Source organism: Rhipicephalus microplus, chromosome 8 (assembly GCF_043290135.1).
Source record: "Rhipicephalus microplus isolate Deutch F79 chromosome 8, USDA_Rmic, whole genome shotgun sequence".
Taxonomy (NCBI): Eukaryota; Metazoa; Arthropoda; class Arachnida; order Ixodida; family Ixodidae; genus Rhipicephalus; species Rhipicephalus microplus.
In genome coordinates, this window is record NC_134707.1 from 18,745,129 (window position 1) to 18,766,183 (window position 21,055).

Here is a 21,055-nt window from a genome sequence, read left to right on the forward strand (position 1 = left end):
CAGCAGGCAGAAGTTTGCCACACTTGCAGTAGCGCCACTAGCGTTCCCAGGTTTCATTGGGTGTGCGCGCGCTCATGCACGCCCACATACACGCATGCCCACATACACATACACGCGCATACATACACACACACACACACACACACACGCGCACACACACACACACACACACACACACACACACACACACACACACACACACACACACACACGCGCACACACACACGCGCACACACACACGCGCACACACACACGCACACACACGCACACGCACACACACACACGCACGCACGCCCCGCCACGGTGGTCTAGTGGCTAAGGTACTGGGCTGCTGACCAGCAGGTCGCGGGATCGGATCCCGGATTCGGCGGCTGCATTTCCAATGTAGGCGGAAATGTTGTAGTCCCGTGTGCTCACATTTGGGCGCACGTTAAAGAACCCCAGGTAGTCGAAATTTCCGGAGCCCTCCTCTACGGCGTCTCTCATAATCATATGGTGGTTTTGGGACGTTAAATCCCTCGTATCATGCACACATGCGCACACACAAACACACACGTATCTCCAGTATGGTGGCTTGTGTTGCAATTAAAATTCTTATGTAGTTCTTAAAGGGAAAAGAAGAGAAAAAGTGAGCCCCGTAACTGTCTGCATCAGGTGTGACACCTCAACAGTAGCTCACAAGGGTGGGGTAAGGAGGGATTAAAATTATAGGATTAAAAGATATATATAGAGAGAGAGAGAGAGAGGAAGGAGAGAGCGAGGCGCAGGGACAGTGAGCGACGGTAGTAAAGAGGAGATACGAAAGATGGAAACGGTCGCAGGTGTCAGAGGACGGGGCACCACTCGACTAGAGCTCTTGTCGGCCTCAGGAGATGGTGTAGGGTGAGTCCGGTCGGCCATAGCTACGCTTTCGTCGGGGATCGGCGTATGGAGATGGTGTAGGACCAGCCCAGTCGGCCAGAGCTGCACTGTCGTTAGAGATTGCGAGGGCACAACCGGTAAGCACGAAATCCAGTGAGCGAGTCTCAAATTTATGAGGGCGCGAGTTCTTTAACAGGTGTATTTTGCACCACACGTTCGTCATTCCTACAGATTATCGCTAACGCGCCTCCGTTACCACTAGAGTTGGACAGACTATCTGCAGCATTTCTCTTATTCGTACTCCGGAACATAGCTCACTATGGTGTAAGAATATTGAAACCGGCTGACATACTCCCTCTATCACAAGAAGTGGTTATTTTCAAAGCATAAGCCATTCACGTATACACTAGCGGCTCATACACGTCATACGCAGCGGGAGCGGCATACATTGCTTTGACCAAAGATGAGAAGATCGGAACTGTCAGAAAATTTCAAATCCGCAATGCTTCAAGCGAATACGCCACGGAATTAATTGCATTTCAAGAAGCACTCCATTTTGTTTTTACAAATAACTTTAACCTGCCAGCCCACATGTAAAATTAAAAGTTCTTTGCGATGTTGTAGAAACCAACTTTCACCATCTGCTATGACGCCGTGGTCGTCAGCGCGCCGTCGCAAAGGCTACTATGTAGCGGACGGACGCCTGGCCTTACGCCCAGCAATTTCGTTCCCAAGTCAGCACTCTGAGCTTGCCTCTGATTGTCGGTATCACACTGAAATTTCTTATTCGATCGGAGATCATCCTCAGCAATTTTAACCTCCACGAGCCATGTTTTCTCTTTTCCACGCTGCGCCTCTGTCTTGAGTTTCAACTCGGTGGCCTTTATCTTTGCCTAATGTAGCGCTGCTTCTAGCACCCGGTGGCGTTGTTCTGCCAACCCCAGATCAAGCTCCCCTTTTCCATGTGGGCCAATCATGCATTAACGCCAAGTCGAAGATCACAGGCGCTAAATACGGGGAAGTGGCAAACAAGTCGATTACTGTCATGCCCAGCGATGCTAACTCTTGCTTTGCTATACGAGCATTCTGCGGAGCTCTTCTGCCAATTTGACATTGAGCTGCTGAATCCATGTGGACCAATCGCGCGTTAATTCTGCGTCATCCGCTCTGCCCGTTAAATATGGCACAGTGGCATAGCAGACAAATCGAGCCATCTCAAGAGACATTTATTTCAGCTCGAACACAGGAGTAAAATAAAATGATGCCGAAGCGACTCGCCGTGCTTTGCTGCCATTTCTCGTCCCTGATGACATGGGCTCGACCATGTTCGCTGACGAAGAAGTCGTAGGTCGCTGCCGGTGATGGCTCGCTGAAGGCTACCTTGGACCAGTCGCTCCTCTCTGTCCTCCGAGAAGATAAGACAATCTGCAGTGTCCAGCTGCCGCAGCTACGCGCTGCAGTGTCCTGTAACTTCTTAGTCTGTAGTCTCGCCCAACTTCATCCAATCTTCGTTAACCCCAAGCTAATCTAGTCTGACTGTGCCAGTAAAATTAAAGTTCTTGCGTTGTTGTAGAAACCACCTCTCACCACCCGAGGTGGTATAGCAAAGTAGAAGAAACGTATTGCCGCTACGCAAATAGCGGCGTACGACTTGCTGGTGGCTTGTGGATGAAACAGAAGCGCTGGAGAAGTTGCTGGAAAAAAAAACGTGTATTTACAGACTTTATAGAAGTTACATAAGTGCGGACATCAAAGTTACGAGGAAAAAAAGCATTTTTGAAATGAACAGTCTTCTGCAGGGCGACTCTACGGGATTCGGCAGAGCCGATGGGGTCTGATAACTGCGTGGCAAGCATCATGTGGTGCTTGACCAGCTTCCCGACTGAGTGGTACATAGTGGGTGAGACAGGTTGGGGGCCCCATGGAAGTACTATCCAGTGTGACGGGGCTGTCATCGCTTGTTGTGGTGGTGATGGTGGTGGTGTCTCGACTTGGGTTGGCGATAGTGTTAGAGCTTGTCGCAGGGCGGCTGGTGCGTCCGACTGGCTGTTTCGTTCTTTTGGGTAGGCCCGCTGGGGCCTGCGCTCCAGGGACTTCTTTACCTTGGGGTTTGGTTTGGTGCGATGAGGTCGATGGCCTAAAAAAAACCTGGGCCTCGGTGCTGATCTTATCGGCCACAAATTCCACTCCTTCGGGGCTGTAGTATGCCCCATTTTTATTCATCATTTCAGCGTTCCACCCTTTGTGTAGGTCGAGAAACCTGTGGTGAGAGCGTTTGCACCATTTCTGCAGCTGAATGTTGACTAGGCGGATTGCGGCGAGAACCTCCTCGCCTCTTGTGGTGACTTCTGGGATCGAGCACACAGTCAGGGAGGCTGCACTGTTTTTCCATTTGCTGTTGAGCATTTGAACGATTCGTTCGGGGTTTTTCTTCAAAATGTCCTCTAGTCCAACATGTATGTACTTGCGGTGGCGTGGTGTCGCGGCCTTTAGTGCATAGACGTCAACATATTGAAACCTTTTCAGTTGTGTACTTTCTTGCAAACAACCAACCCAAGGCGTTTGGAACGTCAACCGACTCTTGGACGGATTGCATGAGCGCCTCCACGTTTCCATCTCCCGCAATAATCACTTCTCTTGGGGTCCGGTATTACCCACCTATTGCCCATCTTAGTAAGGTGCTGCTGGTCAGATGGGTGGCGTTTCTGCTTGTTGATGTCTCGCGGTGTTCGCGTTGTTGATGTCTCGCGGTGCTTGTGATGTCTCGCGTCGCAGCAGCCCATATTGTGCTGCTGCGACGTGCCAACGTGAGCCATTTGTGGCTGTTGGCTCCTGGGGGCATGGTTCGGGAATGGGGGTCGACGCACTTCGTGTTCCAGTTGTGGGGTCACCGATTTCCCTTCTGTGGTCAGCAGGGTTATGACTACCTGCTCTCCACGTGTGTCCTCTTCACTTGAGGAGCAGCACTCATTTTTGGCCTCCGTGGTATGGACTCCGCTTGCAGTAGTAGAATCAAAGAAGTCCTCGGTGGGCTCCGTTTCCGTTTCTAGCTCATCCGGTGCTCGTACCAGCTGATGTGTATGCGGAGAACTTTCCTCATCTGAAGGTGAGTGGAGCGGCGGTGATAGCTGCTGTTGGAGGTGGTGTAACTATTTGGTCATTGCCTGGAGAGTTTTTTCCACAGTTTCTATTCTGGCCCGTTAGATTTCACATGCGTGCCTGTGGCGAGAAGTGAGCCGCTCCTCTAAGTCCTCTATTGTTTGGCATAACGTACACTTGAAATCCGCCTCCTTGGTCGCAGCGAAATCTAGGAAGAGTGTTTCATGCCTATATACCCATCGGCCACAGCTGTCGCACTTCGCACAAGGATTTTCGTCCTTGGTGTTTGTTTTGCTACCTTATCGCCCTTTTGCCAGCGCAGCGGTGCCCGGGCTACCCATTCGCCTGACTCCTGTGCGCTGTAAGAGGAACCGCTCGCTGACCGTCCGTGGTTCCCCATACGAGCTCATTTGTGAGGATTAACGCGGAAGCAGTCGAAGACATGTCAATGTGAAAATACGCACCAAATCACCGACTGGGCGCCCGAGCATCGCGACATCAGCTATGCGCTCACGTGTCGCCAGCCTGCCTGCTTCCGAGAGCTACCGGAACTAAGCCGGACCGGGCGAAAGATTGTCGGCGGCCTCGGCATTTTTTGCGTGAATGCTCTCGATTATAGCCGCAGTTATGCCAACAAAGGCGGGAAAAACCCCTGCGGCTGATAACGATAGCATCACTGCTCCATTTCCCCTAAGTACATGAACCATAACATCAGCAATGATTGCAAGTAATTATCTCAGGCTCATTGTCCTTTGAAAAGCATGCCACTATTTCAACTGGTGCCTTGTTTAAGTTCGCAGTGGCAAACAGGCTGCTGTTGCGACCGGGGTTTGCGACACCGGAGATACGGGATGATTTCGATACAGGGGTAAGTTGAACTTTACAGAGAGGGTTTATTTACAGTATTTAAATGGCAAGAACTCCCTGGCTCGAAGTTCTATATTAAAAAGCTTTACATTGAAAGGCTCTCCACTGAACAAGTACTCCAAGGAGCTGGTGAGGGCTGATTATAAACAGGCTCATCTGTTTATAATCAGGGGATAGGTCCATGCTGCACTGTCCCATAAGAGGTCCCACAGCACACACAAGGGTCATTATGCCGTCCAGCCCCAACATACACACATACACAAACCAAACACGTGTATGGCCCCGGCGATGCTGCCTCCTCCGGTGAATTTTACTTCCAGCGAGCGGGGTGTAACAAGTCTGTCCTTTCGCCGGTCGGGTCGACCACCCATGCTTTGTCGAACGGTGGTCGCGGGCTAGGCGCCTCCGAGGGCAAATGCTTGCACATCTTGTGCTGATTTTAGCGTCGTGGGCTCATCAGTCAGACACACAGCGAGGTGGTCCAACGTCCGTCTTTGGTGTAAACTCGGCATTGTTGCTTTTCCTGGGGCACGAAGACGCCACGTGTCGCATCTCCGCTCCGACCGCTAGCACAGCAGTGCTCCGTCGTGTAATTTCAACAGCCCACCGCCTAGTACATTAAAACAGCAGGGCGTCTTCGTGCTGCTCTTTATCTCCACAAAATGAGGCGGCAATCTTTCTTCCGTTCTGGCGGCCGCGGCAAAAGGGTGGCTTGCCAAATGCAACAGCTCGTCCACCAGCGGGAAAATTTACCTGAGGGTGACCAGCTGTACAGGTTGCCGGAAGTGTCGTTGTTTGGTGGTGTCCTCCAGGCCACTGCCGATGACGCCATACGGCATTATTCAGTCATACATGGGCTTTTCCTCCTTGGGATTACACAGAAATACACACAACCACAGACACAGGAGAGCGCCCTTTCCACACTGAGACACGTCGAGTCCAAAAAATGGTCAAAAGAGCCCTTCTTATACAGTAAAACTAAAGCACAAAGCAGCAGTCAAAGCATTTTTCTGAACTCTCTCTAAAACTTCCAATTCCAATATGAGAATGAGCTTCTCTCAAGGAACGTGCACGTCATCGGACAGAATTTGGTCTCCGCTGTAGGGAATTTGGTCTCCGCTGTAGGGTGGTCTAGTGGCTAAGGTTATCGGCTGCTGACCCGCAGGACGCGGGATCAAATCCCGACTGTGGCGCCTGCATTTCCGATGGAGGCGGAAGTGTTGCAGGCCTGTGTGCTCAGATTTGGGTGTATGTTAAAGAACCCTAGGTAGGCAAAATTTCCGGAGCCCTCTACTACGGCGTTTCTCATAATCATATGGTGGTTTTGGGACATTAAACTCCACATATCTATCGAAAGATAACGTGCAAAACTTGTGTTGGGATCTTGAGCTAGAAATCCAAGATAGTATGCCTGCATCTCAACTCTGTGAAGTGATTCTCGAATGTTCTCGAAAGCAGGAGTAACAGGAAGGATATTGAGTGTCGTCGGCCCATCAGTCGGAGACGCAAAGCGTAGTAATTCGACGCCAGTCTTCGACAGAAACTCTGTTCGGCATAGTTGCTTTTCGTGGGGTACGAAGACCTCACGTATCGCATCTCCGTGCCGACCGCAAGGACAGCAGTGCTCCGTCGAGTAATTTTCAAAGCATAGCGTGGTACATGAAAGCAACAGGGCGTCTTCGCGCTGCTCCTTATCTCCATAAAATGAGGTGGGAGCCTTTCTTCTGCTCTGACAGCTGCAGAAAAAGCATGGTTCGCCAAACGCAACACTGCTCAAGGTTTTCTGTTACATTGCTGGTTGGAACCACCGCCCGCCATGTCTGGCTACAATGTTCCTGGTGAAGAAATGGACTCCGACTTCTGAGAGGCTACTGTTACCATCCACATCAATGCTAAGCCCATCCTCAAGACCACTGGCTCGCATCCCACCTGGTCATTTTGTTCGGACTTTCCCGCATTCAATGGCAACGCATTTTAAATAAACACGCACACATACAGACATACACACACACTCACACAAACTCACATGCACACTCACACGCAGACGCACACAAACGCAGATGCAGACGCTCACAAATGCAGACGCACACATACGCAGACGCAGACACACACGCACGCACACAAACATGCGCACACACACACGCACACTTGCACGCACGAACCCCAAACACTGAACTTAGGACAATACACTGCTGCTTGTCGACTTGCTCCTTCCAGAGAAGCTAATCAGTTAATTGCTTCCACTTTCATGCCGCACTCAGTTTCACCCTTGTTGTTAGTTCTTTTGAACTGATTAGTTAAAAAAACTATTAACTAGGGAAATTGCCCCTCTTCATATATGTTAGATTGGATTGAGCCCCTTATACCTCCTAGTGGTACGGGCTACCCCCTTTTTCTTTTTAGTTATTTTCATATATAGGGGACGAAAAAAGCACACCCATATAGATACGTACACATACACACACGGATGACTTCCACTGTAGCTGTTTGTAGACCATCGGACGCATTTATCTAAGGCCACAGGTTCGGCCCTTGCTTGTGGAAAGTTACTTAGTTCACTCTCTCTAGATTTACGTCATAATTGCCACCAATAACATCCCTATACTCTCTTTGGCTTTTTACGTTGTCTGTTAGTTAACTCTCTGCCTAACAAATGGGTTTCAACTTCCTCTTTCGTTCATTGTTTATTTACTAGTTGTGAGTTGCTGTTTAGAAGATATTTCTGGTGTTTTCAATCTTTAAGACACTTTACTCATACATTGTGATCTACTGTATTTAAATTTTAAATTTGCCCAACAGTTTTCAAAGCATTAGATATTACATTCTACAAAAGACATGACTCGTTTCAAAGTACTTGTTATGTGAGAGTTCTGGTCAAGGTAAGAGCTGGCTCTGTCAGTGCATGAACTATTATACCGCCAAGGACCTGTGAACAGTCCGATCTGTTGGTCGTGTATCCTGTGAGACACTGCAACACATAATTTTAGAATGACGTACATTCCTACGTTGTTTATAGTGACCTACATTCCTACATTGTCAGTGGCCTCCGCGTTTTTAGCGTGAATGCTGTCGATTATAGCCGCAGTTATGCCAACAAATGTGGGGAAAAACTCCTACAACTGATAACAATAGCATTACTGCTCCATTTTCCCCAAGTACATGAACCATAACATCAGCGGTGCTTGTGTTCGTTGTGCAGGGAGCACTACTCAAGGAGTATGGACTCATTCAATTTACGTGCACAACCGTTGCCCATTGCCTGTTCTCCGGAAAATGTGCTTCTATGCATGAACAGGCCCATGGAGCTATTTTGACCTAAAGAAAATGGACTTGTTTTCACCATGTGACTCTTAGTGTTTACGTGTGTGTGGATATTCTTTTACAGTGAGAGCTGTTACGAGATCAAAACTCGGGTCATGCGGGCACCGTAGTTGTCCGCCGCCGCTGCCACCGGTGTCCATAACCACATCGCGTGAAATTAAAGTACCAATGGCACAGTGAGGCTCGAACCCGGGTCTGCTGGGTGCCAGCCCAGTATTATGCCACTGAGCTACGCCGGTACTTGGGACTTGTTGGCAAACTTGCCTTAAGCAGGCTGTGGGGCAAGCAATTGCGTTAATACTACTTCTAAAGCATTTTAAAACGGTGAAAGAGCAAACCACTCGTTGCACAATGTGAATAGCGAAACGAGTGGATCTCCCTCATTACAAAAGCTTGTTCTTGTTCACCTATAAACTGTGGCGCATACCCACTTCAGGCACAATTCCTCATCGTTGTCAGCCAATGTATGAACAATTGGCACATAATTTCCTGCAAGTGTTTAGCGGCTACCACGCATCTCAGAAGAATGACGAAAAATGGCATGGCGAATGCCGGCCCGCTACCATAAAATTTCTAGTAATGCCGTAGTGGGCATCAAGCAAGTGTACTTGCAGTAGTTACCCAATGAGTGTTTTGAAAGGCTTTGAAAGGCCGCTCTTCTAGCTTTTGCTGTGACTGTGCTGCACCTTCCGTGCAGGCCTGGCGTCCTTTTTTTTTTGTATTTCATATTTTCTCGATTTTTCTTCTTACTACCTTCCTTTCTTCTGTCTCCCCATACTAAACGAGCAGGCGGTTGTTGAGTTGTTGACCCATTTCCTCCCTATTTCCCGTGTCTTAATGTTTTTTATGCGTAAGGCAAATAATGATAATCAATCTTATTGCATATTTAAGCATTGAATTACTCGGCAGTTTTTCGTTGAAACGGCAAACCATACCTTTGACATTGTCCTCAAGATGTGGCTCACTTGCAGAGCCATTGAACATAGTCATGCATTCGCTCAAGTATTTGGCTGGAGTCTCACGCAGCAAATAAACAATAAGCAAGGAGTGTCGGAAAGTTTTTTTTTTTGTATGGTATTGCAATCAGCATTATTTGGACTTCTCTTGGGTCCGTGTTTTTATGCTTAGCCTTTTCACATTATTTGCAAACAACTAGCTCAGCTGACCATACTCGATCTTGTCATATCTTGTCCACTAGACCCACGAACAGAAAAAACGCAACTTGCATCCGAATTGAATGTTACATGAATTGAATGTTATTGCATTTTTCTGTTAGTTTTTTGTGCTCATTTGTACACCTTGTATAACTTATGTTCGCTATTTCGTGTTTATCTGTACATTTTGTATGTCTTAATTTTTCTATCCTTACCGTAATAATGCTTGTTATTATACAGAGTGAATGTTATTGCATTTTCGTGTTAGTTTTTGCATGCTTTGCTGTATAACTTTTATAACTTACGTTCGCTATTTCGTGCTTATCTGTACATTTTGTATACTTTAAATTTTCTTTCCTTACCACTCTTTACTATTGCGTTGTATCTCCCATGTATGATTTTATAGGAGGTCTCACTCACAGTCTCGCGACTTTGAGACCTCCCTCTGTATTTGTACATAACACATGCACTTGTATCACTTGTATTTCTGAATTCTGAATGTGTGCATCGAGCCATGATGAGTTCAATGACTTGATGACTTCGTTGAATGAGATGACTAACGAGTTCATTGGCTTCTTCCCGGGAGCATTGTCTTCACACAGACCCTCTGGGCCACGCATTCAGGAGATCTCCTTGGGGCCATCTTCACAACACTTCCTCAAGTAAGCACTATCTCTTCTCTTCAAGAACAATATTGAACGAAGCAGATCTTGCTTCCGGTATATTGAATCGCAGCAATCGTTCTCTGAAAAGGTTACCGTTGGCAATTAGGAGTGTTCTTATACCCAATACCCACCATATAGGAATATGGCAGCTGGGGTGTCGCTGATGTCAGCTAAGACGCACCTGCTATGGTTGATTGCCAGCTCTGCTAAATGCAGACAAGTTGCTGTGTGAGAAGCACTCCGAACTTTAAGAAAATGTAGCCTTTCAAAATCATTCAGTAAGTGCTACGCAAATGCATGAGTGCGCCTAATTTGGTTTCTTTGCGAGGTGACAGTAATGGATTGACATGCTGGGCGCTCACGGTCTGTAGTTAGGCTCACTGTAAAATGCGGTCATTGACATGTCGCTAACAAATTCATTACCTCTTGCAGAAATATAAAAAAGGCTTTTATGAGTTCGCGGGCTCTGTTATCATTGCTCCTACCCAAAATCTGGGTCTCTCTGATAACCGGCCAGCACATGCAAGCGTGGCAATGCACGGGCAAATGCACGTTCCCGTTATTTCTAAGTGAAAGCTTGTGTTTCCTTGCAATGGCGTTCACGCGACGCCCCATATGACCAACATGAAATTTTCCACAAGCCAGTGGTATTTCATAGACGACACCGGTCGCACATTTTACATACGCAAAAGCGTGCTTTCCGCAACCACTGCATTTCTTCTCGCCATAGGAGAGTCTGGCACGAAACCCAGCCAGCTATACGTGGGGCTAAGAACACCGTCGGCACATCGTGCCTACTCGCCATTTTCAAGCTCTGAGAAATGTGATGCATATAAGGCGTCATCTCTGCCCGCCACCTGCGATGTAGGCTAGGGTCCACGCTCTGACGGGCTGCTTCGGCATCACCCAGAACTTCTGTGATTGCCGTCACTACCGTTCAAGGATATCCCGCAGAAAATGAACGCTGCACCTAATAATTAAAGCTATCTTGTATGGAATGTGGGCACGAGTTCCCCAGAGCAAAACAAAACAGTTTAGCGATCCCCCTCTTCACAAGCTGAGACTGCGCAGGATCATAAGGCAAAAAGGCCTTCTGCACCCGCGGAGTATAAAGCCAACATAGATGATCAGCTAAAACGAGACGTATTTCTAAAGAAAACTGCAGTGAGTTATCGGTGGCATATTCATAGGCAAACAGAAGGTTAGGTGGGCAGACAGAAGGTTAGATGGGCAGTTGAGATTAAGAAGTTTGCGGGTGTAAATTGGCAGCCGCAAGTACAGGACCGAGTTAACTGGCGGAACATAAAATAGGTCCTTGTTCTGCAGTGGACGTAGTCAGGCTGATGATGATGGTAATAAACGGCACCAAATGAAGGGCCTGTTTACATCCAGGCACTTCAAGGCTCATCTTGCACTACAACAATCTTTTACAATCCAATTTGCATAGTGTACAAGCACGACAGAATCTAAGCTGATAATGTGCTGAAAACCGCCAATTGATTGGTTAGTGTCATGGCCCCTTTTAGACACTCGGAAACGAGTTTTATAACTTTGTACGCTCTTAGGCTCGTTCATGTGCAGCTGTGCTGAAACATGTTGGCTTTCCATGGCACTTGCACTAGGTGGCTTTGTAGCTATGAAACTGTGCCGATCCAAATTGCAACAAAAACCACAGTGGCTGCAGTTAGTTGGAACTAAAATGCAGACACTTCTTTAGCTGTAAATTGGGGTGCCGATTAGGAATTCCACTTCGTCAAATAGCCCGAAGTCCAGCATGCATGAAAGTTTGCCGTAGATCTGGAAAACAATCTTCAAGTTTATTATTTCTACTTGGTAACAACAACTAGACATGCCTATGCAGCTTTGCGAAGAGATGGCGATATCTGCACCATGGACTGAGAAACTGGGAACTATTGTCAAGGAGGTGCACAGTCGGCGATCTGTCCGGGACCGCAGAAACAGCCATCATTGCGGTGAGCTTCGTTAGCAGCAGGAACTTGATATCTATGTGCACCCATTATAGACTATAGGGCTGTTGCATGCTCACAGTATATTGCCACATGCCATAGTTTTCTGGTACTGCCAAACTTTTAAGTTTGCACGGTAACTCATGTTTTCCAGTGCCAATAGCTTCTACTTGCTCAATGAGCTTCCACATGTGCCCGGTATACTTACGTACGAACTGCACTGTAGCAATATCAGTGAGACTAATTGACTGTATATAAGTGCCTGAAATTTACAGTTTGATGCGAAGGCTTTGGAGACAAAAATTCAAGCAAGTGAATGTGTTCGAATAAATCACTGTATTTCACAGCAATCTCAGTATGAATGCGATCATTATATTAAAGGTAAGTGTATATTTTTATAAACTTCCGTGCATCTATTCACCTATATCATGGTTATCTGCTGGCAGGGAGCCTTTCCAAGGTAAAAATAAATCTTAACACCTGCAAAAACATCCACATCAGACGTCTTGTTTAGCACTGCACTACCTTCACCTTTCACATTGAAATGTAGCAAAGTATTCACTAATGCTGTGTCCCAACCATTGCTGGGTTCAGAGTGAGCCTCCGAGCGGCGCACAATGAAGTGGTTGACGACTGGTTGCTAGCGGCTCCGGTCATTAAGGCTCCTCCTTTTCCTCCTCCTCCGTCCCCCGCTCGACACAACAATCCGCCGAACTGCCACCCATGGCAGTTCGGCTGCCGTTCCCATCTGAGGAAGAATAAACAAGTTTTAACCGTTTGAGGTTGAGTATGCCTTTTCACTACCGTTCCAGGAGTATGTGTATGGAACAATGACAACTCTGGACATAACAATGGCGACGAGGAAGGGTATTAGGGCCTGCACTACACAACGATTTTGACAAGCAAGTCATGGCTATGCACGGGCTCTAGAATCAACTGCCCGGAATTAATGGCTCATCATGGTCATCGTGGTTGGACGCCTGCAATTTTACTTCGAGGCTAACATCACTGATGCAGCAATGAAGTGAGCCAACCTGCTAACGCTGTGTGGGTAGCAGACATATGACACAGCCTGTGCCCCGATTCAGCCACGCACACCAGCAACTGCTGACCATGAAGACATCATAACTGCGCTACGAAAGCACTATAATCTAAGGCCATCGGAGGTCTACAGCCGAGCCCGCTTCCAACGGCGAGACCAACTGGAAGGCGAAAAAGTGAGGGATTAATTGGCGGCTCTTAAAAAACTCGCTGCTGACTGCAATTTCGGGACGCCTATCTCAACAAGTTCAGTCACTGCGCAGAAGGGAAGATTGACTACCACGCCTGCTAACACCACTATGCTCCCCTTGGACGTTATGTTGCGGGACCATTTTTTGTGTGGACTGCGTGAGGAAGGCGTACAACAACGCCTGTTCGCAGAGACGGGTTTCACATTCTCCAAAGCCTACTACATCGCCCAGTGAGCGGAGAGCGCCGGTCACCAGCAGAGTGATATCCGACGGAACCTCGAGCCAGTGCACCACACCACACGGCAGCCAGGTCATTCTGCTACCACAGCCAACTCAAGGGAAAAAAACAACGCTGTTGGCGATGTGACGACATGCACGATCCCCAGGTGTGTCAATCCAAAACAACTACGTGCAAGTTTTGCCAAAAACAGGGACACATCGAAAAGGCATGCATAACCAAGCGCAAACAGCCCAGGCTGAAGGATTCAGCGCAACGTAACCACGATTTCGACGCTCAACAGGACCAGACACAAGATAGCACAGAGAGAACATCACTAACGTCAGCGGCTCTATATGACTTAAACGCCGTTGCGAATCTCGGCGCGAGACCGAAGATAATGACAGAAATCGTAGTACATCATCGCCCCATCAAGTTTGAGGTAGATTATGGAGCAGAATGCACGCACATCAGTGAGGACACTTTTCGAGCTACTTGGAGCTATGCGCCAACTCTCCAGCAAGACAAGCAGCTGAGAACGTGGTCAGGACATTTCCTTCCACTACTGGGTTGTGCCAACGTAGAGGTCTACTACAATGGCCAGACCCACCATTCCACGGCTCCGGCCTTTTAGGCCGAAATTGGTTCATTCCCCCTGGAGCTGTCGTGGGCGGAGTTAACCATGCACCCAGCTATCCGTCAGTGGAGCAACTCCAAGAGAAGTACAAGGTGTTTTTTTCCCGAATACCAGGAAGCAACGGACCTCCAGTCACACTGGAGCTGCAAGAAGATGCAACACTGAAAGTTTTGAAAGGTGGGTCACTACCGCGCAAGACTGTCTTGAAGAACGGCACTTCGTTTGTGTCCTCAGAGATTCTCAAGTTCTATAGAGAAAACGACGTCTCGTCTATTACATCAGCTCCATACCACCTGCATGGCGACCAACTGTTAAAACTTTCCTAGCTGAACCTGCACCCCAACATTCTTGCATGGATCACACAATTTCTTACTAACCGCTCTCAGTTCATCTCCATTAAAAATACCCGTTCTAGCTCTCTCCCAGTAACATCCGGGGTCCCCCAAGGATCTGTACTCGCACCCCTCTTGTTCCTAATATATATTAATGATCTTCCTGTTCATGTATCTTCCCATATCCGTTTATTTGCCGACGACTGTGTCATCTATCGCACAGTTACTAACATTTCTGATCAAACTACACTACAACAGGATCTGAATCTCGTGCAACAGTGGCGTGATCTTTGGTTAAACTAGATATTGTTAAGTTCACAGAAGCGAACGGGACTATGGCTGCTCAGCGCCGCTTTGGTGTATCAGAAAAAAGCGTGCGCTATTGGAGAGCGCAGAAAGGGAAGCTGCAGATGTGCAATCCTCGAAAAATGTCGTTTCGTGGACGAAGTGCCGTTCATCCGCAGCTGAAGGATAAGCTAGCGGACTTTGTGCGGGAAGTTCGTGCGCCCTCGCTGCCAGTGACCGTGGATACCATTCGCAAGAAAGCCGTGGAACTCGCTCGGGAAGCTGGGCTCACGAGAGAAGAGTTTCGTGCACCGAACTCTTGGGTGCGTCGATTTATGCGACGCAAAGGATTTTCTCTCCGGCGGCGCACATCCATCTGTCAAAAGTTGCCGGAGGAGTTCGAGGACAAGCTCATAAGCTTTCAGCGCTTCGTAAACCGGCTTCGGGAGCAGAACGATTACATGATGGCGCAGATTGACAACGCCGATGAGACCGCCGTGTGGTTTGACATGCCTTCGTCGACCACGATCACGCAGCGCGGCGCCAAGGATGTAAAGCTGCTGCCCACTGGCAACGAGCACTCGCGCTTCACCGTCATGCTGGCATGCACGGCAGATGGTAGAAAGCTTTCGCCCTTCGTCATTTTCAAACGCAAGACAATGCGATGGTGCGACAGTTGCGATGGTGGTAGAGGGGAGCTCCGACGATCGGGATGAGGTGCGCCCAATCCGCAAATAAATGTGGTTCGGCAGTTTTGGGTTGTTTTCCTTTTTTTTTCGGTAACCCGAACTTGGGGGGTTGACCTATATTCCCACTCGACCTATAGTCCGGTTTATACGGTACGTCGACGGAGTTGCACGAAAACGTTTGTGTGCATTGTTTCATAGCTACACTGCATGGCGTGCTTCATTTCAAATAGCACAAGGTAAGTTGAAGAGAGTGAAACCGTTTTATGCTGCTTTATGACAACCCAGCATTGTTTAAATACTCGGATATTACATTGCATCAAGTTGGCCAAGATGGTTTCGTGGTGCTCGTTCAAAACTGAAATGCTCCTGCTCTTAAGTTTATGTCCTGGCTAAGATTTCGTCTTTCGTCACAGCCATAATCCGGCTGGAGCTATATGCGGATACGTACTCGTTTTGAACCTTTTGCATAGTAGCACCACCAGCTATTTGCAAGGTCACGTACAAGGAGAGCGAGAGAACAACTTTATTATGATCCAGTGCAAACGCTGTGGTTGCCACGCGTCACCCGGCTACTCCCACGTGGGGACCGGCAGGTCTAGCCTGACGGCCCTGTCTCGGGCACACTGGACGGCCAGGATTTGGTCCTGAAGTTCTGGGCTGTGCAGAAGCGCATCCCACTCGGGTTTGCTATAAGACGGTCCAAGCGAACCGCACTCCCAGAGCATGTGTGCTAATGTAGCGGTCTGCCCGCAAGCGGCGCAGGTGGCATCGGGGAATTCGTAAGGATAAATTGTATTTAGGTATGCTAACGACAGGTACAAATGGGTTTGAAATAAGCGCAATGAGACAGCCTGTGCTATATTGAGTTTTGAATGTAACATTGGGAATGCCCGCCTCGCCATGTAGTAATACTTGGTAATCTCGTGTGTAGTAGGTGTGCCTTTATGTCTCACGTCGTCGGCACTAGAGCCGTCACCCTGGTCGAGAGCAGCGCGGTCAGTGAGCGTGTGCCCTGCTCTGTGGGCCGACTCGTTCAGGTTCACTGCAACGTTTTTTACGGAGCCGACATGTGCGGGAAACCAATGTATGGTGTGAGGGACAATCGTATCGCTGGTGGAGCTGTTCAAGATCCCGGCTGCCTGTGTTGATATGCGGCCCTTTTGAAAGGCTCTGACTGCGGATTTGGAGTCGCTGTAAATCTCTTCGCAACGACCATTTAGCAGAATGCGCCAAATATAGACGCGGGTGCCAGAGAAAAGGAGGGGTGCGAGAGAGTGAGGAAGACAACTCGAGAACAATGAGTGACGCTACCTTGGAAACTTGTTTCATCTAGGGACCTTACATCGTGCGGGTGGTTGGTTGCATGTTTGCGAATCGCCTTGGAGGAGCATCAGGTCAACAAATGCCATTTCGTGGTATTGAGAGATCGGCTGCTGTTTAAGAGCTTTTCTTTTCAAGCAGCTTTGCGGCAGCGTTCCTGTTGGTTACTCCTTAGTGCACCATACAGTGTTACGCGTTGGCACCAGGTAGTCTCTAAAAATCTTCTCGAGTCACTCAAATAGCTCTCCCAAGGTATGTGCCACTTTTTTCCTGAGGCTCGGCGAGCATTTAAGCATACTTGGCGAGATGAACATACTGCTCGAGAACAGGCGTTGTAACTTTCTCTCACCCATTCATTTCTCTCGGTGTCTATTTTATAGGCACCGCACACTGACCAGAGGGAGCTGCGTTGCTCAGCATGCCATGTTTCAACGTTTCTGACATTCGCCGTTTGGAGCACGCAGAAATGAGACGTGTGCTCGCGTCCCCAGTGTATCCCGGGCACAATTCGCCGACAGATGCAGGGCGCGAGACGCGCGCGTCGAGTTCCATTTTCACAAATGCCGTCTCAAGGTTTCTTTTTTTATCCGCTAGGCTATGTATTCTGGCGCTGCAGTCAGACTGAAAAACTCTACTGAACGGTGCCTATATACGCGGCATCGTCAACTCGTTGGCGACGTCACGTTGCTAGTGCGTTCATGATGCGTTTTGCTGTGCTCTAATTTGCACCGTTGCAATCACTCTAGCAACTGTACCGGGTCAACCGGGTGGAAAGGAGGAAAACGGAAAGGGTAGGGCAGTGCTTGGGCACCTCACTTCTTGGGAATAGTCTTTCCTAGGAGGCATTGTTCGAACATCTCTCGCTCAGTCACCTCCTTGCTTCTACTTAGAATTGTGATGTTAGCAAATCTTGCTACACATGCTGCAGTGAATATGCAAATGTGTCTAAAGATTATTCTTGAACGAAAACTCGTGCTTTCTCGCTTGATCGTTTACGCATTGGCCATTTTTTGCACGGCCACAAGGTCTGGCAACGTCATGGGCATACGGGACAACAGCTGGTCTTTTTTGAAACCTAAATGTATGAGGTACCTACTGGTTTGTAAGCTGTAGGCGTAAGCGTGCTCAAGAGAGAGAGAGAGCGAGCAGAGGGGGTGGCCGTGGCCGCTTCCCTCCCCTAGTCTGCAAAGAGGGGGAAGGGGGAACTGCCGGGCCTGTGCCCACACACCTCGAGAGGACCCGGGGCGTTCGGAGGGGTCCACGAAGTTCCGCTCTCCTGAGGAAAAAGCTTACATCTGCAAGACCAGCCAATGCAAAAACGATCGAACGAGAGATCTTTTGGTGAAGAATATTCGTTTGGCACTTTGCCTATGCACTGCAGCTCGTGTGGGTGTGTGGCAAGATTTAATAATATCGCCAATATAGGTAGAAGCAAGGAGGTGATAGCGAGAGATGCTATGGAAGCATACCGCATCAGTAAGAAGAAATATATTGATATTAGTGCTACGCTCCGCCGCGGTGGTCTAGTGGCTAAGGTATTCGGCTGCTGACCCGCAGGTTGCGGGATCGAATCCCGGCTGTGGCGGCTGCATTTCTGATAGAGGCGTAAATGTTGTAGGCCCGTGTGCTCATATTTGGGTGCACGTTGAAGAACCCCAGGTGGTCGATATTTCCGGAGCCCTTCACTACGGCGTCTCTCATAATCATATGGTGGTTTTGGGACGTTGAACCCCACATATCAATCAATCGAATGACGCCATCCTGTAGAGGTGAGCGGGCATCGCAGCACGCGGGATGATGACCTTAAAGTGCTCCCTTCAAGCCGTTCGCCTCATGGCGCTAGCGACAACGAAAACGCGATGTGTCGCCGAGCTCCAAGTATACTACCAACGATAAACGATTTTGCCATGTAACGTAGGGGTGTATTTTGTATATGTGTGGCTTGCTGTATTTATTGCGGTGGCTTGGCGAGAAAAAAAACTGGCTGAGATTTGACGCTCTCTTCGCCTTCCCTGGTGATTTTCGACCGATTTGCTTGTGACATGCACCAACTGGCGCAACAACAAGGTTTACTAAAGTATGTATGTGTACATCTATTCCTGGTAGCGTTGCCATCATCACTGTAGTAAAGGTGGCGAGTGTGACTCTTTTCAGTGGAAGGTGCATCGTGACCTCTGCACAACACTGCTGCTCATTGACAAACCCTCGTATGTCAACTTAGGGTATGAAGTTTGCAGGCGAGACGCTCGCTATGAATAAGATTTTTTTGTCTTTTTTTATCAGCATAACAACATTCAGAAATTGGCCCAATGAAAGTATTGTGGACACTGTTGTCCTTAGATGTTGTGTGGTAATTGTGATGTAAATTGCCCGAACTTGATTCGCTTCAGTTTAAATCTCAGAGTATTGCATCCGATGCTGTAATAATTGAAAAAAAAAATCCCACCATCTCGTACATTCCGAGGCTAAGCAGGAATTCGGCATTCTTAAACATCGCGTCTCCCTTGAGCTCGTATTAGTGTGCGCCCTTTTCGCATTCCCACTACATATAACCGTGAAATATTGGTGTCTTTACAGGCCTTCGACTTTCGATCTCGCCGATGGACGCTACATACAAACCCGCATAGCCTTTCACGTCCAGCCTAGGCCTCTTGTGGGGGGGGGGGGTGGGGGGGGCAAGGCTATCCTGGTCCTGCTGCCGGGACGTTCATCGGCAAGGATTCACCTTCTGGTTCCTGCCTCTTGCTTCGCCTTCTTGGGAATGCATCATGCAAAGAACGTATCACTGAGGCGAGGACTCGGTGTCGTTCTACTGGGATCACTAGCGGGCGTTTGAAGAGTGTGTGACTGACTACCTCTCGTTGTGCCACGCGTGACGTGCCAGCGATCTCTGGATCCACCATGGGCTACCAGCTGCCCATGAAAGGCGGTGGAATACTTTCACGCTGGTGATATATTGCCTAACCATGTACAGATCTGTTTAAAGGCTATTAAGGCTTACAGAATCTATCGCACCCCGAAATGGCACGCTGTTCAGATGCCATTAAGTTAATCCTGTTTTTAGTGTCTGTCGAATATGCCGGACCCATATCATTAATTAAATAATGAAAGTGTAACATATGGTGTCATGACTTCCCCTAGTGCTCGCATTTCACCACCATATGAAACTGCAGCGAAACACGGTGACCGATCTGCACATTTGTTAGCCATGATAGGCCTTCATACACACTGTAGAATGTAGTGACATGCTGATGTTCTCTTGATTTTCAACTGCATGTAAAGCCGGGCAACTTGTAACAGATTCATCAATCAGTGTGGCAGGGGGGCTTCATTTTTCCGTGTGTGTGTTTTTTTGCATTTGTTTGTTGTCCATATACAGTGGCACGCTCTTCTATTCACAACTCAACTTGGTGTTCTTTTGGTGTGGTATTGAGGCTGTTGTGTGGACGCGCTCGGCAGGTTCTTGTTGGTCCAGTTAAGGTGAAGCATCACGAAACGTTACGTGTGGGAAGTCGAGTCTTCGCTTTCAGAGAACCTGTTCACTTCGGGCGTCCTGGTTGGAGCGCCTCGGGAGCTCTGGATTTGGCCCAATACTAACACTAGGCCGTGCACCTGCTTACGATCTACAACTTCATCTAAGTACCAGTTACGTCCTTCAGTCTGTTTTTGGTGATACTATATGCTTTACAAGTCTGTATTCAACTTTGAATGCCTAGGTCTCGCTTCACTTTGTCGGTTATCATGTAGGAGCATAAAAAAAACGAACAATGTGACTGCAGGAGCATGCCAAGGCGGGCCGTAATCGCCGCAACCAAGAACTTGCAGTGTAATGGGATTCTGTTTGGCGCGTAATGCTTGATTTCTTTTGTCTGTTACTGCAGTGTTCTTCTATGTGCTTTTGTAGAACACGAGTGCAGGGACCAGGACATCAGCACAGTGTGGCAGTGAAGATGTGTGCTGTACTTCTCGAGTGAAGACTGTATGATTCTCGGGGAAGTTGTAGAGTGTTGGTAGTTAATCAAGTAATCGATAGTATGTTAGTGAATGTCCTTGAATTTAGTTTTTGTTACCCGATTGGTTTCTTCTACATTAGCGCACTATTCTTTTGCATCAAGTTTCATGGGTGCCCCGTGTTTCTGTAGGTAAGACAAATATGTATGCCTTGAATATGAAAAATGTCACAAAATGAGGTAACACTAGACGGTGAACAATCCACACCTCTACATACTGCACAAGCGTATTGGGAGCAATGCCTTCCCCAAGCTATGGAGATGAACTGCGGCGACCCCCCGCTCCTCGACCAGATGTTGCATCAAAGTGTCGCGAAGACACCTAGCGACATCACGCCGTGGAGCTGGGCGGAGCCGCTTATACCAATGGCGATGAAGGGGGCTGAACTGGTCGGCGAC

The 21,055-nt window shown here is 48.3% G+C and overlaps 1 protein-coding gene across 8 annotated transcripts in view; it reads left to right on the top strand.

The window, feature by feature from the left end:
* LOC142768843 (uncharacterized) overlaps window positions 1–20,847 on the top strand; it is a 29,452-nt gene extending 8,605 nt beyond the window's left edge. For 2 of the 8 annotated variants that reach the window (XM_075871213.1, XM_075871214.1), the window contains exons 3-5: window positions 9,889–9,964; window positions 11,829–11,940; window positions 19,224–20,847. In XM_075871213.1, coding sequence (XP_075727328.1) covers window positions 9,889–9,964; window positions 11,829–11,940; window positions 19,224–19,292 — 257 coding nt within the window. In that variant the 3' untranslated portion in view covers window positions 19,293–20,847. The remainder of the gene's footprint in view (window positions 1–9,888; window positions 9,965–11,828; window positions 11,941–19,223) is intronic. The other 6 variants (XM_075871217.1, XM_075871218.1, XM_075871215.1 and 3 more) reach the window with 3 other exon arrangements.
* The last annotated feature ends 208 nt before the right edge of the window (window positions 20,848–21,055 follow it).